Raw genomic sequence first — 26,799 nt, 5'->3', positions numbered from 1 at the left:
GCTACGCTACAGGCCGCCCTGGGGCATGTACAGTGGCAGGCTATGAAACCGCAAGAGGTGTAAAGGGAACAAAATTAATTTGATGAACATACAGTACTGTGTAGAAGTCTTAGGCACCCTTGACTTTATTATATATATGTCTATTGTTTTGTGTCATTTGAGATTAAAAAAAAAAAAAAACATTTCCAGAAGATTAAATTTTACAGAGACATTTTTGTATTTAATTTAAAAAAGTAACATATTACTGTAAGCAATTGACTACTTTTTGCATAAAAACTTTAAGAAAAAACTAATCAAGGCTGTCTGAGATCAGAAGTAAGGAGCCAACCAAAGTCTGCAGAAGAACTGTGGCAAGTTCTCCAACATGCTTGTGCTTGGAACAACCTCCCTGCTGATCGTCTTATAGAACTACAGGACAGCGTGATGCAGTTTGGGTGGTCACAAAAAATATTCAGTTAACTATTCTGCCAAATTACTAAAATGTATTGTCAAATGTCTTATCCTTAGTTCCACAATACGTCAGGCACTCTGTCGGTGGATTGATCACAAACCTGACCTCATGCACACCTTCATCTGTGTAACGTATCCGCTGTGGCAGTCAGCGAAATATCTGTTGTTCATTTCTGATACACTCTGCAGAAAAGTGTCAGTTACAGCTGTTCTTATATCCCCCCTCCTCTCCCCTCCCCTCCCCTCCCAGGTGTATCCACCACAGCGAGTGCCTCCTCAGCCTGGCTGCAGTGTGTCCGGAGCATCGCCGCTGTGCTCTGCAACGTCTCGCTGGTACCTGTCCACCGGCTCTTAAGAGCGGCTCCGCCTTCAGGTAACGTCCCTTCCGTTCTGTCCTGGACACTTCCCAAGAACCTTTGGGGCTTTGGATGTGTGCGAATCGATACGAGTGAAAACGCATTTCACTCTTTTCTTTGCCTGGAGTTTCCCTTTTTTACATGTAGTCTGTATTTTTGAGTGAACAATTGAGTGTTCCTTTGGGCCAGCGAAGGGAATATCAGCTTTTGCTGAAAATGTTTAGGCTGCAAGTAAAATTCTATTCTATTTTTCCGGGGTACAGTATTTCAGCAAGCAAAGGTCTGACATAAAGGTCAAATAAACATGCACGTGTGTATTTTTTATATACCTGAAACTAGCTAGCTTTCCTGGTGTTGTGCAGCATTGTTTTTGCATCCTTGGACAAGATTCTTTACCTGAAATGTTCCTCTATATGTCCATCAATAGAATTGGATTACACAATTGTTAAAAATGTGATTGGGGATTGAAACATGAAAGATCATAATTCAGAGAAAAAATTTCAAATAAATATGACTGTTATGGACTTGTTTGCAGTGCTCTCTGATGTTTATTCAACAGTTGAATCTCACCCAACGCAATCAGCTTCTTTCCATGATTTGTGGTAATCATTAACTTCCCCAAGCTGAGTTGTGATAAATCAGAATATGAATATTTAAAAGTAGCTTATTAGATTTGTTTAAAAATCACAATCACAAAATTACAAGGTTCTGAAATTTTTTCCAAAAATGAGTTAGTGTCAGAAGTATGTTGTTTAAAGGGCACTAAATACATGTGTCTTTTTATACAAAAATACTATTGGAACATATGAAAAGATATGGTAAAAAAACACAAAATTTAAAAGGTTGTATCTGCTTGGAGGCCATTCACTTGGGAATCTTTGAAGCTCAATATCTCAAAAGACCATCGACAGAACCTTCTCATTCTCGGCTCACAGAACATCATGCACGTCCCTACAAATCCTTGAACAAACACTATAACGAGTGAGAGTGTTGGGTCCTTGTACAAGCTTGTTTGGTGGGGCGGCGTGTATGTGCAGTGTGTGGTCTACCTGTGCGGGAGTTGGTGGGTTTGCTGGCTCCTGAGACGTGCTCCTCGGGGGGGGGATGATAAACAGAACTCTGCCTCCCGCTGTTTGTTATTAACCCTGTGGCTGGGATCCAGGAGAGAAGATGGCACCGACTGCTTTTCGTCTCTTTGTCCCGTTTCGTCTTTAACGCCTAATCGAATACGCCCCCCCCCCCCCCCCCCCCCCCACCCTTCCGTAGCGTGTGGCTGTGTGCGTGCCTGTGCGTGTTATAGCGTGCGCTGCCATGACTAATATGTTGACACACCGGAGTAATGGTGACAAGTGCATTTTGACACCCTCGACAAATACCCTGGGTCACAGCTGGGCGCGGGCGCGGTGTATGGCGTCAGAGCGCTTACTGTGAAATGGATTCATCACGCGCCTCTCCCGCTCGACCGTCCCTCCACGCCGCCGCGTCGTCCCCTTCGTCCCCGGGGGGTTTTTCCCCTATCCGAAAGGAGGGAGGTAAAAAGCCTCTCTTCTCCTCCTTTTCCGCCCCTTCCCTCTTCCCTCCTTCCCCGTTCTCCTGACAGCGCGAGCCCTTCCTTCTAATCACCTGCAGTCAGGAGAAAATGCAGATGGGAGCCGCGCTCTGATTGGCCGGGCTGGGAGGAGTCAGCCCCCCCGACGCAGCGCAGGCAGATGACAGCAGAAGCAGCAGCAGGCTGTGGTCACACTCATCTCTCTCTCTCTCCCTCCCTCCCTCCCTCCCGCTCTCTCGCTCTCTCAATCTCAATCTCTCTCCCTCCTTCACTCTCTCTCTCTCTCTCTCTCTCTCTCTCACTCACGCGCACGCACGCAAGCTTTCACACTGCAGCAGAAAACAGGCAGGCAGGAGCGATCATTCATCCCGGCTTTCCTCCACCACCTCCTCCCGCTCCCGCTCAGGCACCGCGGAGCGACAGAGAGATTCCGCCGCAGCGTGGGAGAGAGAGAGTCTGGCGTCCGCTGCGCGAGGGAGGCTCACTGACGGACTACCTGACTGAAGGAACGGGCTGCCTCCTCTCCTCTCCTCTCCTCCTCTCCTCCTCCGCTCCTCTCCCCCTCTCGGAGCGTCTCAGCGGCCGAGCAGCCTGACGCGGGACTCGCCCCCCGCCGCCTGCGTTTCTCCCCCCGCTCCTCTGACCTCCCCGTGCGTCTCCTGGCGGAGAAGGGAGGGTCGTGTGTGCGCGTGTACGTGCGTGTGTACGGCCCCGAGGCCCCGCCGGTTCCTCCTCGTCCTCCTCTGCCCTTTCGGCCGCCGTCCTCTCCCGCTCCCCCGGCCGCTCCTCCCCCCCGCTCCGCTCCGCGCTCGCTTCTTCCTCCTCCGTGTTCCCACGATGCCCTGCTCCACGCCCCTCTGCTAGGCGGCAGCAGCATGGACCGTGATTTGGCGGGGACAGCCACGACGGATTGGTTCGGTACCCTGCGGACGGGCATGCTGAGTACCCCTGCCGTAAATGGGCGAGGACGTTGACACCCGAAAAATCAACCACAGCTTTCTCCGGGACCACAATTATGTGACAGAAGGTAGGGTTGTGACTGCATTCCTTCCCCTCCTCAGAGATTATCTGCACTTCTTGTGTTTCTCTTTGCCTGTTATTCCTGTGTGTTTGTTGTGCTCGGTTACGTTCGGAGATGGTTGGGGCGCTGACTGAACCCCTGGATCAGCGGGAGGCAGGCGGGTTGCGCAGGGTAGCTGAGCGGTGAGGTGTTCAGTCACACGACGCTGTGGGTTGAGTGTTTTATTTTGGAACGAGGTGACAGGCGTACCGGCCGGCGGGCCCCTCTCCTCCCCCTGTAACGCCTCATTAGCGTGAGTGCGCAGTGGCCCCCCGGAGAGAGAGAGAGAGGGAGAGAGGGAGAGAGAGAGCGAGAGAGCGAGAGAGACCCATTGCTTACCTGCAGTGAGGTCACGGGAGCAGCGCAGTGCCAGAATCGGGGTGAAACTGGTGTTTTTTGTATTTCAGCCGATCGGCGGCTGAGCTCACGTGTGCTGAAGTACGCGGGAGCGAGTTCCCCCCCCCACCCCCCCCACGGTCACAGCCGAAGCCTCCCGAGAGCCGGGGACTGCGTGTAAATAGGAAAATGGCTGAGCTTAGTCCCTCTTCATCTCTGCACAATATAAATCAGTGGGAGGCAGTGAGAGGGATTTGGGTGCTCTGGGTAGTGGGGTGGGCAAGGGGGGGGGGCTCATTGTCACAGTGGCCATGAGAGAGAGAGAGAGAGAGAGAGAGAGAGAGAAAGAGAAACAACCCTGGACATGTGACATGACTGTGCTCTCCCTCACACTTCCCATGGACGGTGTAATATTTGTGTTCGACTGAGGCCCACGTACAGAGGGCAGGCGGACATTTTGAATGCGTTTGGACCGCATCTCTCTGGTGCTTATTTATTTTCTTTTTTTTTGTCTGTCCTTTTCCCGCGAGGCGTCCGTTCCTCGAGGCGATGCCTCCTGGGTAGTCCCCGGTGGGTTTGGCGTCTCTGTGCCCCAGCCGAGAGCTCTGAACGGCGTCGTTCCTCCGTACTGATTGGTGGGGGGGGTTAACCTCTCAAACAGACTCCCGGTCTCCCGTGAGCCCCTGACAGGGCCGAGGCTCCAGGGCTCTGTGAGAGGAGGGCTGTGTTATTGTCGGAGCGAAGGTGACGGTGGCGGTGTTTACCATTTCCCCCCCCTCCCTCTGGAGCGGGGGTGGAAAGACGATGCGTCCCCTTGTACTGCCGCATCCGGATTACATCAAGGTTAAACACCGAGTTACCTGGGAGGTGGAAAAAGATCCTCCCACGTGTGTGTGTGTGTGTGTGTGTGTGTGTGTGTGTGTGTGTGTGTGTTTTTATGTATATCACTGGGTTTGTGCTCACGTCAGCTCATGTTCATGTATTTATGCGTGTGCGTGTGTGTACACGTGTGTGTGTTTATGCATTACTCTCTGTATCTGTGTGTATGCGTGTGTGTGTGTGTTTGTGCATGCTTGTGTGTGTTTATACCTGCATGTGTGTGTACTTGCATGCGTTTTCCAGGGGTCTCAGTGTCTCAGTGTTACTGATGTACACTGGCTTGGCTGCAGATGGGAATGACACTGGATGTGTTGTTCAGCCTCTTGGCCAGCAGGTCCGCATCTCCGTACTGAGAGAGCGTCACATGACGCTGAGCTGGGAGTGAGAGCCTCCCACGGATGTACAGTTGGGACCGGAGCCGTTTGCTGAGCTTAGCTGTTTCTTTCTGCGCGTTCCTCTCTATTTCGGGTGCGTGCACATGAGGTGGAGGTGTTATGAACGCGGGGGCGCGAGAGAGAGGGAGGTCTGGCAGGGCAGGGGGGAGTCCTGTTCAGCAGAGCTCTGGGTGATGCAGTGAGTCAGCACAAAACTCGAACCCGGCTCGAGATGTTTCCATGTGCCGCGTGAAAAGCCCCCCCCGAAATGTCGGCTCCGCAGCTCTGGCAAGGTGTGTCCCTGTTTGTTTACGAGCGCGTTTTTCCTGACGGTCCTGCATGCGTGCACGTGTGTTTGCATGTATATGTACTGTATGTGTGTGTGTGTGTGTGTGTGGGTTGTGGGAAAAGAGGAAGGGAGGGGGGGTCTCTGGTGTACGTGCACTTGAGTGAGTGTGCTTGGGTGGGACAGATCTGCTGAGTGTGAAAGAGTGTATGTGAGCTGGGTGGAGATGTTTCGTTGTTGCGTCGGTCGGACAACACGATGAACGGGGACAGCTGCACCAGCTGGGTGTGGGGTTGATTCCCTGGCAGGTGTTTTTTTGGGGGGGGTGACGCTGCTGACAGATGTGTTATGGCCAGCTGTGGCTGGTGTAGCATGCTTGCGACACGTATCATGTTGGCTTTGTGGCACAGATCCAGTACGGCAGGGTTTCCCCCGACGCCTGGTAGGAGAGACCGTGCACCTCGCGTAACATTAAAGGAAAAACGCAGAAATAAACACTCACCGCGTCCTGTTATAAAACTCACTGCATCCTCTTATAAAACATTTTTAAAAAATAAGCTTATGATTATATTTATGATGCCGCAGCGATTCGGCATCAATCGCTAGCCTAATTACTGCATTAGAAGCTAGTGTCTGACATAGCAGCGCATGTGGTCCCTGCAGAATACTGCCACACGTGTGATAAGGACTGAAGGGTTTAAGATCATACCGCAATCATACACTCCTAAATGTTTCCCACTGCTGTCCTTTCCTGAAAATATTGGCCACATCAGTTAAAAAAAAAAGAATGAGTAAAATCCAATGAAGGTGGAACATTTTGAATCCAGTAAAATTGACTTCTTTAAATAACATCTGGCCTAAAATGGGTATTAATATTAAGTTTTTCTTTCCATTTTGCACAACCCCAGTTCCTCAAATACATCAACCTTTCATACCATTTTCAGGCTGTTGAGTTTTAGTCCCATTGCACAGGGTTACATTTCATCACATGACCGTTTTTTTAGCACTCTTTTATCCAAAGTGACATACTAAACAGTGCACATCAAGGTCATATAATAAACAACCGGACACGTCAGATAAGGTACAATTCATATATAATTGGTTGTAAGGCCTTGAACATGAGTCCAGTACACAAGTCTGTAAATACCATACCAAGACATCCACAGCTTCAGAAACTACTGAGACAAATACAAATGTTTCAGATGCAGCCTGGACTATAGGGCTCTGAAAGCCACAGCAGGGATAGACAGATGTAATGTTGGGGCAGGGTGTGGCAGGGGGTGGCAGGGGGTGGCAGGGGGTATTGAGCCAGTCAGTTCAGCTGATCAAAGCTGTCATAATACACATTCAGCCGGCAGCGAGACAATGGAAACAATTATAATCCATTTTACATGGTTTTATAGACACAGAAAAAAAAACATAAAAATGTGTGTGCATGCAAAACAAACATACGTCAACATACACCTATAAGATGTGCTAGAGAGTACCCCGTTATGAATCATTTTCTACTCTTTCCTTCCCTGTGATATAAAAGGTGGCAGCCTTGAAATCCATTAGAGCAGCCCTGCATGGAGGCATGTTGTGTGTGGGGAAATGGGTCCTTTAGAGGCGGTCGTAGTAATCGAAGACTTGCATGGTTTACGGCACCTTGTAGAAATGGGAGTTGGTCCTAAACTAGCCAGAGGTTAAAGGCCAGTCAAATCCTATACGCCTTAGTACACGGTGCCACTTACCTGGTCTTTGCCAAGTTTTTCCGACTTACACTTGTGCCAACTAACACAAATGTGCCATGGGCTATATTTACGAGCACCTTAACCAAAGACAAACAAAGAAACACTAGATTCTTAGACCTGAAGTGCATGAGCTGGAAGACTATCTAGTGTGGATTAGCCTCATGGGGTGCAGTGATTAGTCATTGTTGCATTGCGTCCTGTGTGTGTTCTGTGATTCGTGCGTGACCACATTATACTGTATGGAGCGTTTAAAAGACGGAGAGCTCCAGGTCTATTTCCGTGGGGTTGTGTATCTCTGCAGGGAGAAAGCTCAATATCAGGCCCCTGGAACGTGAACGTGTTCTGAGAACACGAGATTGCTTTTACAGGTCATTGGGACAGTGGGGAGGGGTGGTGGTGATGGAGGGAGGGCTTGTTGGCACCTCACTCATGCTGATGATAGTGACTCGGGGACCTCCAGTATGTCCTTTCTGCACATGCCGGGCGGCGGAAATTCACCGACAGGGCAGAAAGGGAGGATAAGAGGGGAGGAGAGGAGCTGAATACCAAAACCAGTGAACACTTCCCATTCCCCTGCCAGTTATTTGTGTGTTATTCACGAGACCGATGCCTGCATTCAGAATGATGCCCGCTGTCCCATATGAAATGAGTATTTGTTTGACGTAATTCAGTAAAGATCGACTGCCTGGAGGATTGAGATACAGCTGCCTGACCTGGATTCTTAACCTGCAAACCTACAGTACAGGCCACTGCTACCAAGTGATGTGTAAAGAGAGAGGCATGGCTCACACACACGCGCACACACACACACGCACACACACACACACACACACTTTATCTCTGTTATTACCGTATGCTCATTCACCACACAAACATCCCTTCTGCACAGGTCTGAGATATGCCGTGCATTAATAGCGAAGGAGAAAAACAGTATCTGCTGCTAGCATCGGCCTGCTGCCCGCAGACGGGGACGGTCTTAGAGCGCCGAGTTCTTCGAACGCTGAGCAGTGGTTCTGCCGTTTCCAGCGGCTAAAATGAGCAGACTGCGTCTGTAGCCACTTGTGTGCTGCCTGTGACTGCGTGGGCAGTGTGGAAGAGAGGCTGGAGCCTTCGGCGGAGCCCAGAGTGCTTTTCCCCGGTTATGTAAAGGGCTGTTTGCAGCCGGCCGGCAGATGCGGTGTGTCGATGCGGTAAGTGCTCGACTGTGGCTCTCTGTTACGCTGCTCAGGCTTGCCGGGTGTGCTCGGAGAGAGATTATTTTAGGGAAACAAATTCGGTTAATAAAAGGGGATGCTGCATGTAATGAATTCATGCACCGAGGGTTGGGCCATGCAGTACGCCAGACAGTGAATTATTCATGTGCCCCCCCCTCACCCCTCTCCCAGCACACCGCCGCCAACCAGGTCTCTACTGGCTTCTCTGCTCTGTGTGAGGCTCAAAGGTGTGTGTGTGTGTGTGTGTGTGTGTGTGTGTGTGTGTGTGTGTGTGTGTGTGTGTGTATGTGTGTGTGCTTGTGTATGTATGTGTGTGTGTGTGTGTGCTTGTGTATGTATGTGTGTGTGTGTGCGTGTGTGTGTGCGTGTGTATGTGTGTGTGCTTGTGTATGTGTGTGTGTGTGTGTGTGTGCGTGCTTGTGTGTGTGTCTGCATTTATCTGTATGTGTCTGTGTGCACTTGTGTGTGTGTGCCTGTTCATGAATGTGTGAGTGCTTGTGCATGTATGTTTGTGCGTGTGTGTGTGTGCGCGTGTGCGCGTGCATTTATCTGAATGTGTCTGTGTGCACTTGTGTGTGTGTGCCTGTTCATGAATGTGTGAGTTCTTGTGCATCTATGTATGTGTGTGTGTGCTTGCGTGCATGTGCCTGTCCTTTTCTATGGATTGAAAGATCTGTTTGTTGTGGCACATAACGTCAGACTGCGTTTTACATGCGTGTGCTCTGCCTGGTGTGGCTTTTGCTGTTGAACAAGGGAACAAGGAGCTCTGCAAATCCATACAGAGTCAGGTCTGCATTGAGAAATGACTGAAGATAAACCTGTCCACCATTACTATACGCCATTCCATTCGTTCAGCTTAAATTGATTTCTGTTGAAGTGTGAAAATTACCCGTAGCTGTTCTCTTTTGGAAAAAGATTGATCCTTTGTTGGCTAACTTCACACGCGCTGAATTAAACAGGTGAAAGAGATACAGCGTATGCACTATAATGGGCCGAATGCTTATCATTTCAGAGCCAGAAAATCCTCTCTCCCCTCTCCTTGATGATGACATCATGCCTCTCCACAGGAGCCAAATTAAAAGTTGGGGCGCGCTGTGCTGCCTCCGCCAGCGGCGATGTACCCCCTTTTTGGCGTCCCCGCTGACTGGAGATTTGTACAGTGGGGGTTTCGGGGGGCGGGGGTGGGATGGCGGGGGCGTCTCTGTAGAAATGGCCTTTTAACTGACAGCTGTAATTGCTGTGCCCCCTGTCTCACTCCAACCTGCTGTGGTTGAGCGGGGTAGAGGGAAGGAGCGGGGGGTGGGGTGGGGTGGGTGAACGAGAGATGGAGGGGGGGGGGAAGAGGGAGAGAAGAAGAGGGAAGCCAGGAGAAGGGGACCCAGTCTGGCTCACGTCACCATTTTGTGTCCGTTTTAAAGGGGGGAAAAAACCCATCGGTGGCTGTCGTAGTGCAGGCTCCGGTCATTAAAGGAGCAACAGCACTCTCTCTCTCTGAGAGCTCACTCTCTGTCCTCTTTAGGGTGGCTGATTGAAATGCTGCGCATGTAGGCTGCCTGGTGCAGTATCGATCCTTTGAGGGGAGAGGGGAGGTGGGCGGTGTACCCCAGCCATCCTGTCCTTGTTTGACGGAAACTGCTGTTCCACGAGGAGCCGAAATGGTTTCTGTGGAGCGGGGTCAGCAAATTATAACATGTTCCCGTTTCAGGTTTTCGTTATTGAATTCTCCTGTGAAAGGCTCAGATAAAGTGTAGCATCAGTTCTTAACAGTCTGCAGTGGCTTAAATGACCCACATCTGGGCAGCATCATGAGAAAGCAGGTCAGTCGCATTGTGGGACTGGTTTGTTGTTTCATTTGTTTGAGACGGCTTTATAAGTGGGGCTTTGTCTTTGTGAAAATGTGTTTTCATTGTAAGCCTGAATAAAGAAGGTCCTTTCTGTCTGCTGGCTCAAAGACAGAAGACATACAGAAGACAGGAGGGAAAAAACACTCACTTATATCGTCAGTCATTAGACATTCTGTCTGTAATGATAATGAAGTGCTGGCAGAAGCCATCGCTATGAGATGCAGACTGGAGATGTGTGAGGATCATCCCTAAGGTGATTGTGATGCCAACAAGAAATAGAGAGAGACAGAGAATGAGAGAGAGAGAGAGAGAGAGAGAGAGAGAGTGTGTGTGTGTGTGTGTGTGTGTGTGTGTGTGAGAGAGTGAGAGAGAGTGAGAGACAGAGAGACAGAGAGTACATGCATGTGTGTGTGTGTCAGAATGACAGCATCTAGGGGTTACAGAACAGTTTCCAGGTAAAGAAATGATCACGATGAACTATTTATGTGTTCCAATTTCTGCACTCTGCTCCACATTCACCTGTTCCGGTGTCCATGTTGTAGTGCACCAGGGGGTATAGAGTTGACATTTTAGGTCTGACCCACATTGCTCCTACATCGGCCGCTGGAATCCTGGCCCGGTGGATAACCTTTTACGCAACAGAAAATCTGAACACTGCGTCTGAGCCCTGATAATCAGCTCTACGCACCCTGACATAAGCTGCTCACTTTGTGTTCCTCCCTCTCCCTGTCATGAGAAGAGTGACACGCGTGCGACACGTTCTCGCTCGTGGATAATCCATCTTACGGCCACATTACGCGCTTTACCGTTTCCCCCCGCCCACGGGGGAAATGTGCTAAACTGTTGGAAGTGGTGGAAAGAGAAACATCTGTTTTCCTAAAGGGCTGATATTATTGCAGCAGAGCAAATGGGCCAGTGCACAAATCGAATGTTTCGCCCAAAGGAGCTGAATTAGTATAGTTCATTTCCATTTTATATTACCTCTAGCTTCCGTCATAATTGACACAAACATTAAAGTAAAACAAGCTGCCCATCGTGGATCTGTGCATCAGTGCTTTTAGTGCACGTTTGGTTCCACACTCCCCGCTGGATGATCGATATTTATATGTGTTCAAGCCTTCCTGTGTGCACTGTTAACTGTAAACAGAAGTGCCCAGCGTAGAGACTGTAGGCTATTCATGTCCCGTGCTATCTACTGTAATCTTCGGGTATGCAAGTTGGCTTTAATAAAATATTCATTGATAACAGACGAAAAGGAAATTAGTTTTTTTTTTTTTTTTTTTTTTTTTTTTTTTTTCTCCCTTCGAATGATCTGCTATCGGACACTGGAAAATTAATTTTCAGCAGCTTTTGCCGAATTATAGTGCAAAAAAACAAATATATATAGATATGTTTGTATATGTAGGGGAAAATTCACAGAACAAAAGATCTCCTTCCTAAAAGCATGATAAACAATCACAAGTCAAAATCAGACTCCACCTTAGTGAGCAGGCTGGTTCCTCCAAAACTCTCGACGATGTGTGCTAAAAGTTTATCAATATGGTGGAGGATGCGGGCAAAGCGAGATATGACTTTACAGCTGATTTCTCCACATATATATATATATATTTATGAATATATATATATATTTTTTAAATTTATTAACAATGCGTACCACTCATTGAGTAATATACCAAGGAGTAATACTCTTGACCAGCATACAGGACATGCTATACTTGTTAATGTTGAACGTCGTTGAAGTCGACGCAGACTGAAAACACACCTTAGTCCTACCTCCTGATCACCCCCCCAATCAAAAACATTGAATTGCACTTATGATGACTATGTTTTGAACAGCACTTCATGTGTATTTTACTAGTTATGGATGTGTTGCTTTAACTTGTGGAAGAACCTATGCACTTGTAAGTCGCTTTGGATTAAAAGCGTCTGCCAAATGACTAAAATGTAAATGGACAGGTGTGTGTATTGAGAGCGAGATTGTCTGAGTCCGAGGTGGGATTTGAATCCAGGCCTCTCGCTCGTCCAAAGATTTTCGTTAGGCAAACGCGTTTACCAGTCAGCTAAAGACCTCTAGCCAAGGGCAACGACGTTCTGTTGAATTTGAGGGTTTTGTCATCAGCGAGCATCGTCGCGGTTGCCTGCCATGAGCCTTTGCATTCCTCGAGAACTAGCACAGCTATAACCCTACCACATTTGGAAATGCATATGGAAAGAGAGAATGACACATTCAAAAGTTATAAACAATTTATGACAGTACATGGTTCATAAGTCCAACATTGGCAAGATACTACATGATTCATCTGCAAATTACATATGGTACGGCGTACATTTGTTAATAAATAAATACCGACTTTTGCACTGAAACCACACGGGGAAATGCAGCTAGAAATGGCACTGACTCTGTGTGACCACTAGAGGCACCAGAATGCAAAAAGCCTAGTGAAGCAGTGTTCTGACTGAGGCTTCATGAGCTCTGAAATGGGTGGCGCTATATTGCATTTTCAGTGACTCAGTGAGTTTATTAATTTTGATTGGTTCATATTATTATCTTTGTGATAACTTAGTCAGTGGCAGAATGTGGTGGCAGCACATGTTGGGATGTCCACGAAACCGCTTACAGTGAACGACAGTTGTCCACCTCGTAGAAGCTGTGCCTTCTTTTTTCTCCATATTTGCACATATTTTTTTACACACGGTTGCTTTCCATTTCCTGAGATACTTCATCTGTCCGCCGCCTCATGAATGCAAATGGGACGCGCCAACAGTGAAGAGGTTTATGCCATTCGTAATGGAAATGCTAAATGCTATTACCCTCTCGAAACGAGTCCCACCTTTTATTGTCTGTCATACCACCTAGAGTAATGTAATTTCCCCATGCAAATGCATTCCATTATTACTTAGCAAGGGGCCCGTGGAACTGAACGCGGTGCGGTAAACTGGGTGGCGTGTTGAAAGGATATTCCGTGGATGTTTAGCATCTGGGAGGGTGAATGGGTCTGCAGGGTCAGATTATGAAAGCAGGGATCAATCCGCAGATATCAGCACGGCCGTTTTCACATTAATCTCAGTACCAGGTTCAATAACCATCCATACATACGTATGTTAATATTAACATTTCAGTCCAGAACCTGATCTTATGAAAGAAAAGCATGGAGTAAAATATGAAATCCTAAATATTTTAGCTATCACTTAAATATTCAATGTATCGCCTTAAATATCTATAGTCACCATATATGTGAGGATACATAATATATGAATGTATTTTAAGTATTGTATGTATTTTAATTATTAAGAATGTATTTAAACTGAGTTTTGCGCGATGGCACCCCCTTGGTCACGCCTATAATTATATGCGAAAATAGTTTTTCTTTGTTTTTATTTGCTCTGTACGTAGACAACAAAAATGTGTCCCTTAACGTACGTTTTAGAATGTGTGCTTTAGCATGTAGCGTGAGCACGGGGAGAGGTGTGCTGTTGTTGAGGAGTGTGCGGTCAGTGATTAGTCATTCCTGACAGGCGTGGACTGGCGTGCGGGGTGAGGCTGAGCAGGTTGCCTGCTTGAAGGCTGACATTTTGTGAGGTCGGCTGAGATCACATCAACACCCCACTGTTCATTTACAGTGTGCTTCTTCTGTGGTGTCACGGGAGAGAGGATTAGCCCACTGTAAAGATTTCTCTCACTACTCAAGTGGGAGACAAAACAAAGAGCTTGAGAGGAAACATGGAACATTAATTTACAGTCATTTAATGCGCTCTTATCCACAAAGAACACTCTCAGAACAACACAACACGTACAACACAAAGTGCCTAAGTAGGTACAAGCATAGTGAAAACCCTAGAGGGGAGTACAGTTCCAAGTGCCAGAAGTGACCACATGGATAAGAACTCTGTAGTACAATGCTAAACCCCCCCCCCCAAAAAAACTAGCTTTTGAAACAGCTGGTAGCTGGTTGACCAGTTAGACCAGGTCTGTACTCAACATGGTTTGACCAGCTCAAGCTATGTTTTGAAACAGCCGGTAGCTGGTTTTTCAAGCTGGTCATAGCTGGATTGTACGCCTGGGTGGCCCGTTGACCCTGCAGAGGAACCTGTTGGAACAGTGTGTGAATGTGTGCGTGTCTCTCGCAGAGTCAGATGTTAGTCTCATGCTGTGCGTGTTCTCTGAGCTCAGACCGGGCTCACCGCGGGGCCTGCTCCCCTGGTGTCCCAGCTCCCCCCCTGGTTCTCTGGCAGCGCAGCTGTGTTCCTGCCCTGTTCCTGCCCTGCTGCTGCCTGGGCCACAGGGCCACAGGGCCGCCGGGCGGTGAAGCGCGTTTAAAAACCAGGATACTCACCCCAGGCAACAGGACCCAGAGGGGCGCCTCCGTCAGGGGAGGCCCGTGCTGGAGAGCCCAGAGGGTAGCCGGCACCTCTCGACATTCAGTCGAAATAACGCTTAGGGCCAAGTGAATCATTTGATTCAGGAGCAAAGGTTAAAAGCCTTTAAACTACAGTAGCTGCATTCCTCCAAGTCAGATCCTGTCAAGCCTCTTTGTGTATTGAGGTGAATTGTTGGAGGGACTCTACAGTGACTCTCGCATGAACAGGAGATCTCCTGCACACATTAGGGAGAGTATTATCCTCAGTAATCATCTGGAACCTTGGCCTGCTTTTGACTGCGTTGCTCAGGTAACCAGCGTGGCGGTTTGAAAGAGGCTGTTGTGTTATCAGCTGACACCTGCTTTGTTGCTGCTTTACTTCATTGCATCCAGTGTGCTGGCATTAGGCTGGTGCACTTTGCATGAAATCCTTTTAATTATTAGGCAAATTAGTTTTTAATTGATTTAGTATTATTGTAATTAGGCTAATTTTATGCATCACAATTTCTTTGTTAAATGTAATATTAGTTAATGTAGGGTTTCCTATTTTTTTTTCCTTTTGTTTCAATTCATTTATTTTATTTTTGATTGTGACAATGTTAGGCAATTCCTAAAACCCATTCTGGCCATTGGTTGGTTTTCCCTTTCTTTATAATATTTTTTGTCAGATTTTTTAAAGCCAAACATTTAAAGTCACAAATCGGAATGGGAAGTTGAAACCTGCAGTTTTAAAGATGGCAGAGTCAGATTGAACACTTGATACTCACAAATTCTGGATGAATATTCACATGCTGTAGCTATCCTCCTGTTAATAAAGTAAAACAAGTTAAACCAAGGTGCATTTCCATTAGAGATTATGAGAGTATTTCATGAAATATTTTATGCATCCTTAAAACTGCTTATGATTCGGAATTCAGTTTAATATGCACAGTTTTGCTGCACAAAGCCTTGCTGGTGAACAACAAAGGCAGACAAATTACCTTACCTTCATTAAGTGCATCCATTGAATGTGTTTAGGGGAAGACTGATTGAGCTAAATCAAAAAACAGAGTTTCTCAACATGGCCGAACACGATTTAAACTGTGGATGATTAGGCAGCTAATTGAAGATGATACCCTTACTGGGTGCGTTACGGGTGTGAAGATTCCACCTACCATCGCTGCTTAGGGGTAGATGCACCTAGTTACAGACAAAGGATTTTGGCTGACTTCTGTTACATGATGTTGTAACGGAAGAGACTGTCATATTTGTTGAATAGAAGTTATTAGGCCAACGCCTGTGTGAGTGTAAACGTTATTTAACCCTTTGCTGTTGAATGGACAGCTTTCCGGCTTGCTTGGGTCTTGATTCGACTCCTGTTTTATCCAGTAAAAGCTTTCCCAGCTCCCGATCGGTACCAGCTGAATGGCGTCGGACTCTTAAATCAGTCAATGAAAACCCATAAGTTGTTAGACTTGCTAGAATATTCTGTCTAATTTCCCGATGAAGTTCCTGCTTTTGAGAGGCGCTAAAAGCGCGGCGTTGCGTGTCTCTCCTGCCCCGGAGTGTCTGAGGGCGGCGCTCTGCTCTCTGTTTTAGGGACGACCTGCAGATTTACCTTCGCGTCACCCTGCCGCATGATTCAGCCAGAACTCAGACGGGCTTTGGGCTTTATCTGGGACACATCTGTTGATGGGAGGCAGTGTGATTTGCCGTGGAATTACGGAGAGCGGAGGTCGGGCAAGGTTATGGATTTGACGGTGGCGGTTGGAGAGCTGCAAATGAAGGAGAATGAGAACTTGGTCTTGGTCTTGGGCTTTTAACAATCCTGCACATTTTTAGCAAGAATGAGCATGACACCAGTTTGGCGTTTTAGCCGTGTCTAGTGAGCACAACTTCACATTAAACAGCTTAAACCAACGGATCTCAAACAGGTTCGTTCACCTCTGTTCTTACTTCACATTAAATGGCTTAAACCTGCAGTTCTCAAACAGGTCTACCTCTGTTCTTACTTCACTTTAAACAGCTTAAACCCACAGTTCTCAAACACCGGTTAGTTAGTCGTGGACCAGCGCCGTCTCCTAGCAACATGGCCGCCGGTCCCCAGTAATCCAAAATGAAATGCGTGATGTTGATGACCTTACAATGTGTGCCGGTCTCTGTGGCTTTGAGACTCCAGGCCACTGACTGAAATATTTCGAGAACAACTGGCTTAAACTACGACAAAGAGATTAGGTTGCATGGAATTATTAACATTTATATTCGATTTATAACATTAAACTCAAATGTGGAACTGCCGCATTATATTCAACAATGAGTAATGAACCGGCTGGTGTCGGGTGATTCCTATTTAAATGTCTGCGCTTCAATAGCGATCAAAATAGTGTTTATGAAGATTATCAGACAAAGGTAGGCTCTCTGTAGCCCCGGTTTGTTTCTCACCCGGCATCGCTGGGCTGTGTCTGTCTGGCTTTAGTCCCACGCTGTGGTGGTAGGGGGGCGTCTTCCCCCGCTCCGTGTCTCAACAAGCCTCCTCTCAGAAGGGGGCCAGTCCGTAGCCCCTCCGAATCAATCGCACACTGATGTGATTACCCAGCCCGGCGGGGGGTAATGAGGTGTTGGCGGAGTGCGGTGGTCTAATGAGAAGGAGGGGGGGGGGGGGTGGAGGGGCGGGATAGGAAAGGGGCGGGGGTAGAGGGGCCGGGGGGGGGAACCGATTGATGGCCGTCATCATCGCTGTAACTGTCCTGAATGTTCTGTCCTGTGGACTCGCAGGAGGCTGCCTATCGCACCGTACGGCGTGGCCTGGCGAAGCCGTTTTCCGGGGAAACGTGGCCCTGAGGTCTCCCTGAACAGGAGAGCGGTGGTCCGCTTGGGCAGGTGGCCATGAGGACGCGGCTCAGTTAGTCCGAACCAGACTTGGGTCAAATACGTAATTGTATTGCATTCAAATACTTTTTTTGTGCTCCATTGATCTTGCCTGGTGCGATTGGGCCAACCAAGAGTATTTGAATATAAAACCCAGGTGTGGTCCTATCACGGATTTGAATGCCTGACCAGGTGTCAGAAATGTGCCCCTCCCCCTGTCCCTGCACCGATTGGCTCGGTGAGGTCTCCTGCAGCTGTGTGTGCCGCTTTCTTTCCATTGGCTGCAAGCGGACCGCACTGAAACAAACACCAGCAGTGCGTCGTCGTTTTCTCTAATCGGCGACAGTCGTGACCGTGTGAAATGAAGGCTAAGCGCGCAAAAAAACGAATGAGTGACCTGGCCCGCTTGTGGAAATTCCACTTCCTGTTTGACGCACGCACTGCGTATTAAGGGATCGCCGATCCGGCGTCACATCGCGTTCGAGGGCTTCAGGAAGGCAGGATGTCGAGAGGACGTGCAGGACCTGTAGGTGTGAGGACCGTTGCTTTACAGGAAGTGACATCACGGCCCCAGCAGGTTGCTTTGGTCGCACATTCTCTCGTGTTACCTGTGCTGAGGCAACAGTCTTCGGTACGGGTTGCCGGGAGGACAGGCTGCCACTTGGGGCTGTTATGAGAACAGAGGCTGACCGTTTGACAAGAAAAGAAACCACAAACCGCATGAAGGTGTTCTGGAAAAGAGGCTTTGCTCCCTAACGAGATTAGGTGAACAGGTGATAGCCCACAAATAGTACCACACTGTTACCCAGAACTGGCAAGCCTCTGGAATTATGGGACAAGGGCTGGGTTATAGTGCCACAGTTATAACCCGCTGTTGTCATAATAGCTTAATAGCATCAGGAATTAGTTTACGGTTATAACTACTGTATCAATCCACTAATCAAAAAAAGTACAGTACCCCAAAAGAGCCTCCATGTCTATTCAGGTTATTTCTGTGTAGACATTGTACTCAAAACAGGACCCGTGTCTGAATGTGGGGTTTGTAATTTGTGCTAGATTGCCAACATTTGAATGATCTTTTATTGTTTGTTTTTGTTTTTTTGTGGAAACTTCAGTATGCTTGTACATCAATGCTCGTTCTGTCTGTATGCTATTCCAGGCTTTGTCAGGCTACTCTTCCCGGCTTTCTTTGTGTAAGAGTATTTTTATTGTAATAAGAGAAATGGCCTGTCCACAAAGACCCTCTCTCACAAAGAGCAGAGCCAGCTGAAATGATCTTTCAGCCCGTTGGCAGAATGTGCTAGAAGACACTGGTGACAGAGCAGCCATCCCCTGTGTTCCTGCATGCGAGCTTTTAGCCAAATAAATTAAGCTATTGATTTACAGTCCCGCATTGTGGCTCAACCGCCAGCTCTTCATCAAACTCAGACCTCATCTCTCAGTGATAAAGTCTATCACACCTTCCTTTCTTTCTCTCCCCCTCTCTTTTTCCCCCTCTCGCACATCTCCGCCCCTCCCCCACCCCTCACTGTACTGCATTGGCACGCTTCATGTATTCTGTGCAGTATGCAGTATGCAGTATGCAGTATGCAGTATGTTCTAAGGCAGATCTACTTTGCCTACATTGACTGTGTGCATCCTTCCACTATGGCACAGGAAGAAATCCGTCCAAAAATCTGCCTGTAAAATGCAAGTGCAAATCTGAAGTCTGAAGTGCAGCATGGGGTATATTTTTTTTTCTCATGGAAATATGAATATGTCGCTAAAACTATGCTCTTTGATGTCTACGAATGATTACAGTTCGGAAAATTACACTAGCTGTACAGTGTCGTTCTAGAGTTGGACAAAAAGCTGTCGGCCCTGTGTCAGTTGTGGAACTAACCTCATGTATTCTCTATCTCTCTTTCTATCTCTCCCTCTCTCTCTCACTTCCCCTCTCCCCCTCCCGTTCAGCGCTAGAGAAAGTAAACAGTCTAATGGATGCATTTGTCACTGCTAGGGGGCCACTGTTGGTAAAGTGTAGTCACTCTCTTCAATTTCATAATTTCATTATTAATCACGATGGTGAGGGCAGGGGACTACTCAGTGCGCTCATTTATAAAGGGGGGAAAACGCTGATGTCCTGAAATTCGGCGATGTCGAGGCGGCCATTTCCATGAAGTAACTTATGGCTTCTCCCCTCCTCTGGCCTCCCTGGTGGAACCCCCCCCCCCTAATACACACACTAATAATTATAGTTTAGACCAGCCCCACTCTACCCCCCCCCCCTTCTCCCCCCGTTCACTGGTCCTCTATCAAGTTAGTCACCAATCTATGTCTCCCATGGGGCATCCTTAATGGCAAGCTACATTTAAAGATGACCGTTGCTGGGGAAATTGAAACAAATGCATGCCAGACATGTCTTGTTTTTTTAAACGGATAAGCCATCAATTATATATTTTTTAACATTGCTGCTGATTCAAATGGTCATAAATCAAATATGTATTTACAGTGCTTCCAGAAAAAAAAACCCATCCCCACGGCAAAACGCCTGTATCGCCTGGTTTGATATCTGTAGATTTTCACACTAATACATGGAGCATTGCCTGCAGTTTTAAGTATTGTTGGCCGGAAATTAATTTCAACTCGACGTAATGACTTGATTATATTTTTCATGGTAGATGCTGGTTGCTTCCCAGAATCAATCACTCTGAAATGGCCCACCCCACGCACAAATGCAAACCCCTCCCCCCCTTCAAGCATCAGTTGCCATGGGAACCAGTTGATGAAGTGAAATGTCTGCCAAACAATTATCCGTCGTGCGATTTGTGAAATAGCTCGGTAGCATCCAGTGCTGCTGAGAAGATTCATATCAAATTGACACCTAACCGCGGCTGTGTAGTTGTGTTGACAAATGCCGTGTAACCTCTAGGAGACGCCACTTCCGATAATAAGTGCAAAATGAAATATTACCAGGTTTTCCATTGTAATTGTTATGAAGGATGCCTAGCCCATCAGTCAAAATTAACCTGTTTTCTCTCCCAGAATAGCAATGGCGGCGATAAGATTTGTGTTCTCATATTACCTCCCTGACAGCGGAAGTGTAATCTGAATCTGTACAGGAGAGCCATTGTTCAGGCTCCATCCGTGAGCTCTTATCCAATCAGATCAGTCGGTGCAGTTTTATTTAAGGCGGTGTAGGAACATCCACTGACTGCTTCTCAGAGGACAATGGATTGAGGCAGAGAACTGAAAGTAATTATACAGAGAGAGAGAAACACAGTGCAAGAGTGATGATATGAGAAAAGCAAAGCAGTGCACCTTGGGGCATTTGGGTTATGTGTAGAGCTTGGAAAAGAACACACAAGCACACACGCACACACACACACACACACATGCACGCACTCACGCACACACACGCAAGCACACACACACATGCACACCACGCACACACGCTCACACACACACACACACACACACACACACACACACACACACACACACACGCACGCATACACACACGCACGCAGAAAACATACTCTACTGCTGTGGAGCTTGATACAGAACTGGCAGTCACACTCATATTGTTTAGGTGGTTTGATATGTATGGTAACTGTATTTACCGGAAGTAAACAAAGCATCATAAGTATCTTGGAATAGTCAAAGCTAGTCACGTACAGTAAATAGGAACATACACTCAATGACCACTTTATTAGGTAGACCTGTACACCAGCTTGTTAATGCAAATATTTAATCAGCTAATCATGTGGCAGCAAGTAAATGCATAAACGCATGACTGACCATGGAATGATTGTTGGTGCCTGACAGGGTGGTTCGAGTATCTTTCATGCAAAACAGTCTCTATAGTTTGCAGAGAATGGTGCGGGAAAAACAATCATCCACTGAGCTGCAGTTCTGCAGGCAAAAACATTTATTAGACTAAAAAGTCTAATAAATACCTAATAAAGTGCTCACCTAGTGTATATACCCACATAAGAGAGAGCCAACATATTGTACACTGGTTTTCACATGCATACGGATGCATTATGAAAAACAGCATTGGTTGCCACTTTCTCTATGAACATGGCTTGCATTGGAATGTACAGTACACATAGTGGGCAGCAGACTATACAGTTGAGCAAGGTCAGTCAGAGGTTTCAAAGTATGTATTCATGTATTTATTCAATCTGCACCCCGCATTCACACAGGGTGGGCCATGGCTTCCCTCATTGTGGTTGTTACAGTACACATTATCTGTGTTCCTTTTGCCTTCATGAAAGAAACCCTTTACCAGAAACCCATCTCTCTGCCCCTGCTCTGTGCCGTAGAAAAGAAACAGAAGGCTGGAGAGGGAGAGGTTGCGTCGGGCTTGGTGCAGAGATTAAACTAGACGGGGAGGCTATTTTTGGAAGATCTGCTGGATGCTCTTATCTTCATCTGAGCAGCTGTAGCAGAAGGAGGCCCTAGAGTGAGATCAGTCCTCCTGACTCTGCAGCTCCTCACTGAGATACGGGGGGAGGAAAAACAGGGGCTGCAGCTCGCATTAAAGAGATTTTACCCGGGTAAACGAAGGCAAATGCAAATTTTAAAAGATACAGTGGTGCCTCATTTTCTCTACTTTGTACTTGGGAAGCCCCCCCACCTGCATCCACCAGCCTCTTAATCTTTACAGGAAGGAAGTAGAGTTTTCTTAAATACTCAGCGGAAGGAGGAGACAGAGGGCAGGTCTACAGGAGAACACGAGGGTGGGAAATGGCGCGCTAAACGTCGCCGCCTCTCTCTCTCTCTCTCTCCCTCTCTCTCTCTCCCTCTCTCTCTCTCTCTCCCTCTCTCTCTCTCTCTCTCTCCCTCTCTCTCTCTCTCTCTCTCCTTCTCTCCCTCTCTCCCTCTCTCTCTCTCGCGCCGTCTCTCCAGTGAGGATGGATTTAAAATGGAGGGAGCAGGCTGTGGTTAGTGCAGCAGTGAGGCCCGTGTGTGGCGGAGGGGAGGCAGCGCTGTCTCTCTCAGCGAATGTGCGGTGTGCAAGGGGCTCGCTGGACAGGGTCAGTGGCGTGGTGTGTAAAAGCTGACTGGCTTTGGAGCGCTTTTTTTTGCGACGCCAGGGTTCGTAAGTGACATCACCGGAGCGTATCCCAGAGGGGAGTGTGTGAGTGTGTGAGTGTGTGAGTGTGTGAGTGAGTGTGTGAGTGTGTGAGTGAGTGTGTGAGTGTGTGAGTGTGTGAGTGTGTGAGTGTGTGAGTGTGTGAGTGTGTGAGTGGACCGTCGGCTCTGTTGCGGCGAGCCGGACGGAACGACAGCGAGTTCAGGCCGCGCACGGTAATGCCGAACACGGCTCGGCGGTGTCTGGGGTCAGTGACAAAACAGCACGCTTGCCCCCCCTGTAAACAGAGCCTTTTTATGGGTTTGTCTGATTCTCCTTTATACCCAGTGCCCCACGGTGACTCTGTGGGGTTCCTGGTACAGACTGTCAGTGGCAGCGTGTGTTTCATTTTTCAGCTTCATTTTTACCTGCTTTTCACTCGGGCGTTGACCTATGTACTGCCCAATATTGATGAGTGCCCTGAGGACTCGTTACGCGGACACGGGGACTGGCCTGAAATAGGTCCCCATTAAACCCTGTACTGCTCTGAGCCCCCTATGCGCTCCAGTGTTCCTTGTTTTGGGCTAGTCCCCCTGAAGTTGTGTGTGTAAGGAGTCCTTTTAGCTTTTCATTCCTCCGTTATTTAACCGGCTTGTAGCGGCAGTTGGGAATCTCTATTTTGTAATAATGAGCATGCATCATCCCCATTAAATCAATTTAAAGTTAATGAATACCGTTCACATTCACTAGCTGTGATCGGCGCTCCATGCAGTTAGAGCAGACCAGGCTAAGGCTAATGGATGCTGGAGTCACAACTTTTACTCTCACAGTATATGCACAACGTGGTGTTCTGGTGCAGTAGCCCACAGCCGAACAGGACTGTTGTTTGTTGTTACAGGGCGACATAGTGCTCAGCTGCTGAGATTCTGTGACTTCTGAAATTTGGGCTAATCTGGCTTTGAAGATGTGACCCCCCCCCCTTCTCCCTACCCACTGCATGTCAGTCATTTCTTTTAGATGTGTGAGGCATGCGAGAAGGATCTATTCTCAGATGTGAACAATGCTCTCATCAGCAGAAATAATGGCGTCTCCTCACCACAACACTAAAGAATCCCTTGGGTGCATGTCGGTGGTGTGTCACCTGCTTGTCACTTGCCTGCATGTTTCTGTGTCAGCTCAGAGGCACACTGGTGTGTGCGTGTACATGTGAGCCTATGTGTATATATGTGTGTGTGTGTGTGTTTGTGTTTGTGTGTGCGTGCGTGTGTGTTTATGTGTATATGTGTGTGTGTGTGTTTATGTACATATGTATGTGTGTGTTGTGTGTATATATGTGTTTGTGTGTATGTGTTTATGTACATATGTATGTGTGTGTGTTGTGTGTATGTATGTTTGTGTGTGTGTGTGTGTTTGTGTACATATGTTTGTGTGTGTGTGTTGTGTGTATATATATGTGTGTGTGTGTGTGTGTGTGTTCATGTACATATGCGTGTGTGTGTGTGTGTTTTTGAGGCTGTAGAATTTTGACATGTCTTCTACTTTGGTTTTGTTTCTTCACGGCGATGAGATGAAAATGTGTTCTTTTGTCTGCATCAAATCTAGACACATAATAAGGGTAACTTTAGTGACGCTTCATAATCCGGCCGGCCCAGCCTGACTGTAGTATACCGCGCACACACCGCGCTGGATGGGCTGTGGCCCCTGCCAAGCTAGACGCCTCAGGGGCCCCCCGGAGGCCCCGAGTGGCTTCCAGCGCCGGCCCGTCAGTTTGCCTGCCATCTTTTCTCTCCACAGGGCTCCAGGCTGGGGGCTGTGCCCTCCGCTCTGGGGGAGGATCCACGGGAGGAGGCGAGAAGAGCAAGGGGCCGACACCTCCCTCTTACCTCTTCTCCCCTCCTCATCTGGGGTGTGGGCTCCAGGAGACAGAGGGGGCAGTTATATACTAATGTAAAAATGAATTGGAATCCCCCCCGAAAAAATCTAATAACTATATCTGCATGATATGTTAATTATAATTACTTGTTTAAAAAGAAACAAACAAAAATGGACTAAGTTACAACCAAAATACTTTTACTATTACTACTACTACTATTACTACTATTACTACTATTGCCACGACTGTGAACACTGTGACTTAGACCCTGCCCCCTCTTCTAGGGCTACTTGTGGCTAAGCCTTGGTGCCGAACGCAGCTGAACTCAGCCCGGGCCCTTAGGCGCCTCTCTCCTGGACTTCGCCCCCCAGGATGTTGAATACCATCCAGGTCCTGTGCTCCGACATCGCCTCGCTCTCTCTGGAGGCCAAGCAGTTTGCCAGTTACACAGAAGGTGACTTTAAAGCATTCACATCCCGCACTGAAACGGGCCGGGCCGGCGGCCCCCTCGCTCCCGGGCCCCCGCAGAGCCGCAAGGGGGCGCTGGCTTTTGTCGTTACCCAGCACTTAATTAATCCACTAAAGTGCTTAATCACACCGTTGACTCACCTCGCCTCGCCTGGTTTCTCGAGTCTGAATTGGTTGCTGATATTAAGGGGCGAAAACAAAAGCTAGCGCACCCTGCGGCTCTCCGTGAGCAGGAGTGAGGACCACTGGGCTGAGCCAGTAGAGGAGTGGGTACGTGAGGCACCCAGCTCATGATGTCACACGTGAGGGCTGATGATGTCACAAGGGGCATGTGACGGCCGTGTGGCCTGGAGTGCATGGAAGGTTCCTTGATGTTTTACATTTGAATCGGGTGTTTACCTCCTGGTGCTTTAGCGATTGCCAAGCTTTTTAACGGGATAGCTAGCTGTGTGAAGATCTAGGCAATGGTTTCTTTGAGTTTATCTCTCTCGACTAGAGTGTCCTCTCAGCCAATGCATAATGTAGAGATAAGGTTTTCATTTTTGTGCATCACTAGATCTGACTATCAGAGGCATTAACTTGTCCCACAGCTTGCCCAGTAGAGGATTCTGGAATGATCTTTCATGGAGTCAAGCCAATACACGTTGCATTGCGAGCTAAAGACACTGCCTGAGAGTAGTGCATTATAGTTGAGTTCTGAATCTTTTTTTTTTGTTCTTGTTAACTGCATGTGATTTTGTGAAGTTTCACGTCTTAGAATCTAACCGCAGTAAAAACATAATCCTGAAGCTGTGCTTGTCATTAGTGATCGTTTGGGCAGTCTTAACTGAGTTTGTGTTGAAGGATATTCCACAGGGAACAGACCTGTAATTAAGTGAAGGCTTGGTCTCTCTGCTGGGGCAGAATTATGGATGGGGCGTCAGACGTGTTTGCTTTCCTGGGAGGTCACATGTCCAGCTGCACCGGGAGTGTCATTTTGTAATAACTTTCATATTTATGAAATTTAGCCATGTCAAATGAGCCACTTTTTGCCTCTACTGCAACACATTGTGACTAAGCCGATGCTCATCTCACATCATCTGCTTATCTGCTATTTCATAACAATGTTAGATTAGCATTACAATGTGAATGTGTACTAGTACATGCGGGACTACAATTCATTTTCGAGTGTGAGATTACCTGATTAACTATTCAGAAAAACATGACTTGTTTAAATGTATCCCATTTCTATTTTTACTTTATTTTTTGCAGTCCGTGAATATAATGTTTCGTTAAATGTGAATATATGTATGATTTTTTGTATTTGCAGTGTTGCAATGCACTTGTAACCGTACATATATCTACAGTATACACTAATGAATCCCAGTGTGTCTATAGTCATTATCTCTGTGCATGTCGATGGATCTTACACTGAGCCATACACAGAACAGCAGTGTCTCATACAAACTGCCTAAGATTCGACCCAACAATGTACTGGATACATACCCTGTGCCATCTGTGTAATGCCACACTGCTGCATTTAGTTTAATTCAATCTTCTAAATCTCTACAGAGCTCTTCAAACTGTCCTTCTACTGATATATTACTCTTGCTGCCTGTTAATATTTGCTTGTCAGCTTGCCAAGTCTTCTCATGTGAGTGCGTATGTGTGTGTGTGTGTGTGTGTGTTTGTCTGTGTGTGGGTGGATGTACGTGTGTGTGTGTGTGTGTGTGTGTTTGTGTGTGTGTGTCTGTCTGTGTGTGTGTATGTGTGTATGTGTGTATGTGTGTGTATGTGTGTGTATGTGTGTGTATGTGTGTGTGTGTGTGTGTGTGTGTGTGTGTGTGTGTGTGTGTATGTGTGTCTGTCTGTGGGTGGATGTACGTGTGTGTGTGTGGGTTTTTATGTGTGTCTGTCTGTGTGTGGGTGGATGTACGTGTGTGTGTGTATGTGTGTGTGTGTGTGTGTACGTGTGTGTGTGTGTGTGTGTGTGTGGGTGGATGTATGTGTATGTGTGAGTGTTTGTGTGTGTGTGTGTGTGTGTGTGTGTGTATCTGTGTGTCGGTGGATGTACGTGTGTGTGTGTGTGGGTTTTTATGTGTGTGTGTGTGTGTGTGTGTGTCTGTGTGTGGGT

At 47.5% G+C, this 26,799-nt stretch overlaps 1 protein-coding gene across 6 annotated transcripts in view; it reads left to right on the top strand.

Moving 5' to 3' along the window:
* LOC133135231 (serine/threonine-protein phosphatase 2A 55 kDa regulatory subunit B gamma isoform) overlaps positions 1-26,799 on the top strand; it is a 105,123-nt gene that overhangs the window by 26,914 nt on the left and 51,410 nt on the right. Inside the window, exons 3-4 of one of the 6 annotated variants that reach the window (XM_061252089.1) lie at positions 701-823; positions 24,503-24,672. In XM_061252089.1, coding sequence (XP_061108073.1) covers positions 24,591-24,672 — 82 coding nt within the window. In that variant the 5' untranslated portion in view covers positions 701-823; positions 24,503-24,590. Of the gene's footprint in view, positions 1-700; positions 824-2,481; positions 3,383-4,980; positions 5,298-23,692; positions 24,293-24,502; positions 24,673-26,799 lie in introns of those variants that run through there. The other 5 variants (XM_061252090.1, XM_061252091.1, XM_061252088.1 and 2 more) reach the window with 5 other exon arrangements.

The sequence above is a fragment of the Conger conger genome, chromosome 8, assembly GCF_963514075.1.
Source record: "Conger conger chromosome 8, fConCon1.1, whole genome shotgun sequence".
Classification (NCBI taxonomy): Eukaryota; Metazoa; Chordata; class Actinopteri; order Anguilliformes; family Congridae; genus Conger; species Conger conger.
This window is presented reverse-complemented; position numbering and strand designations above follow the sequence as displayed.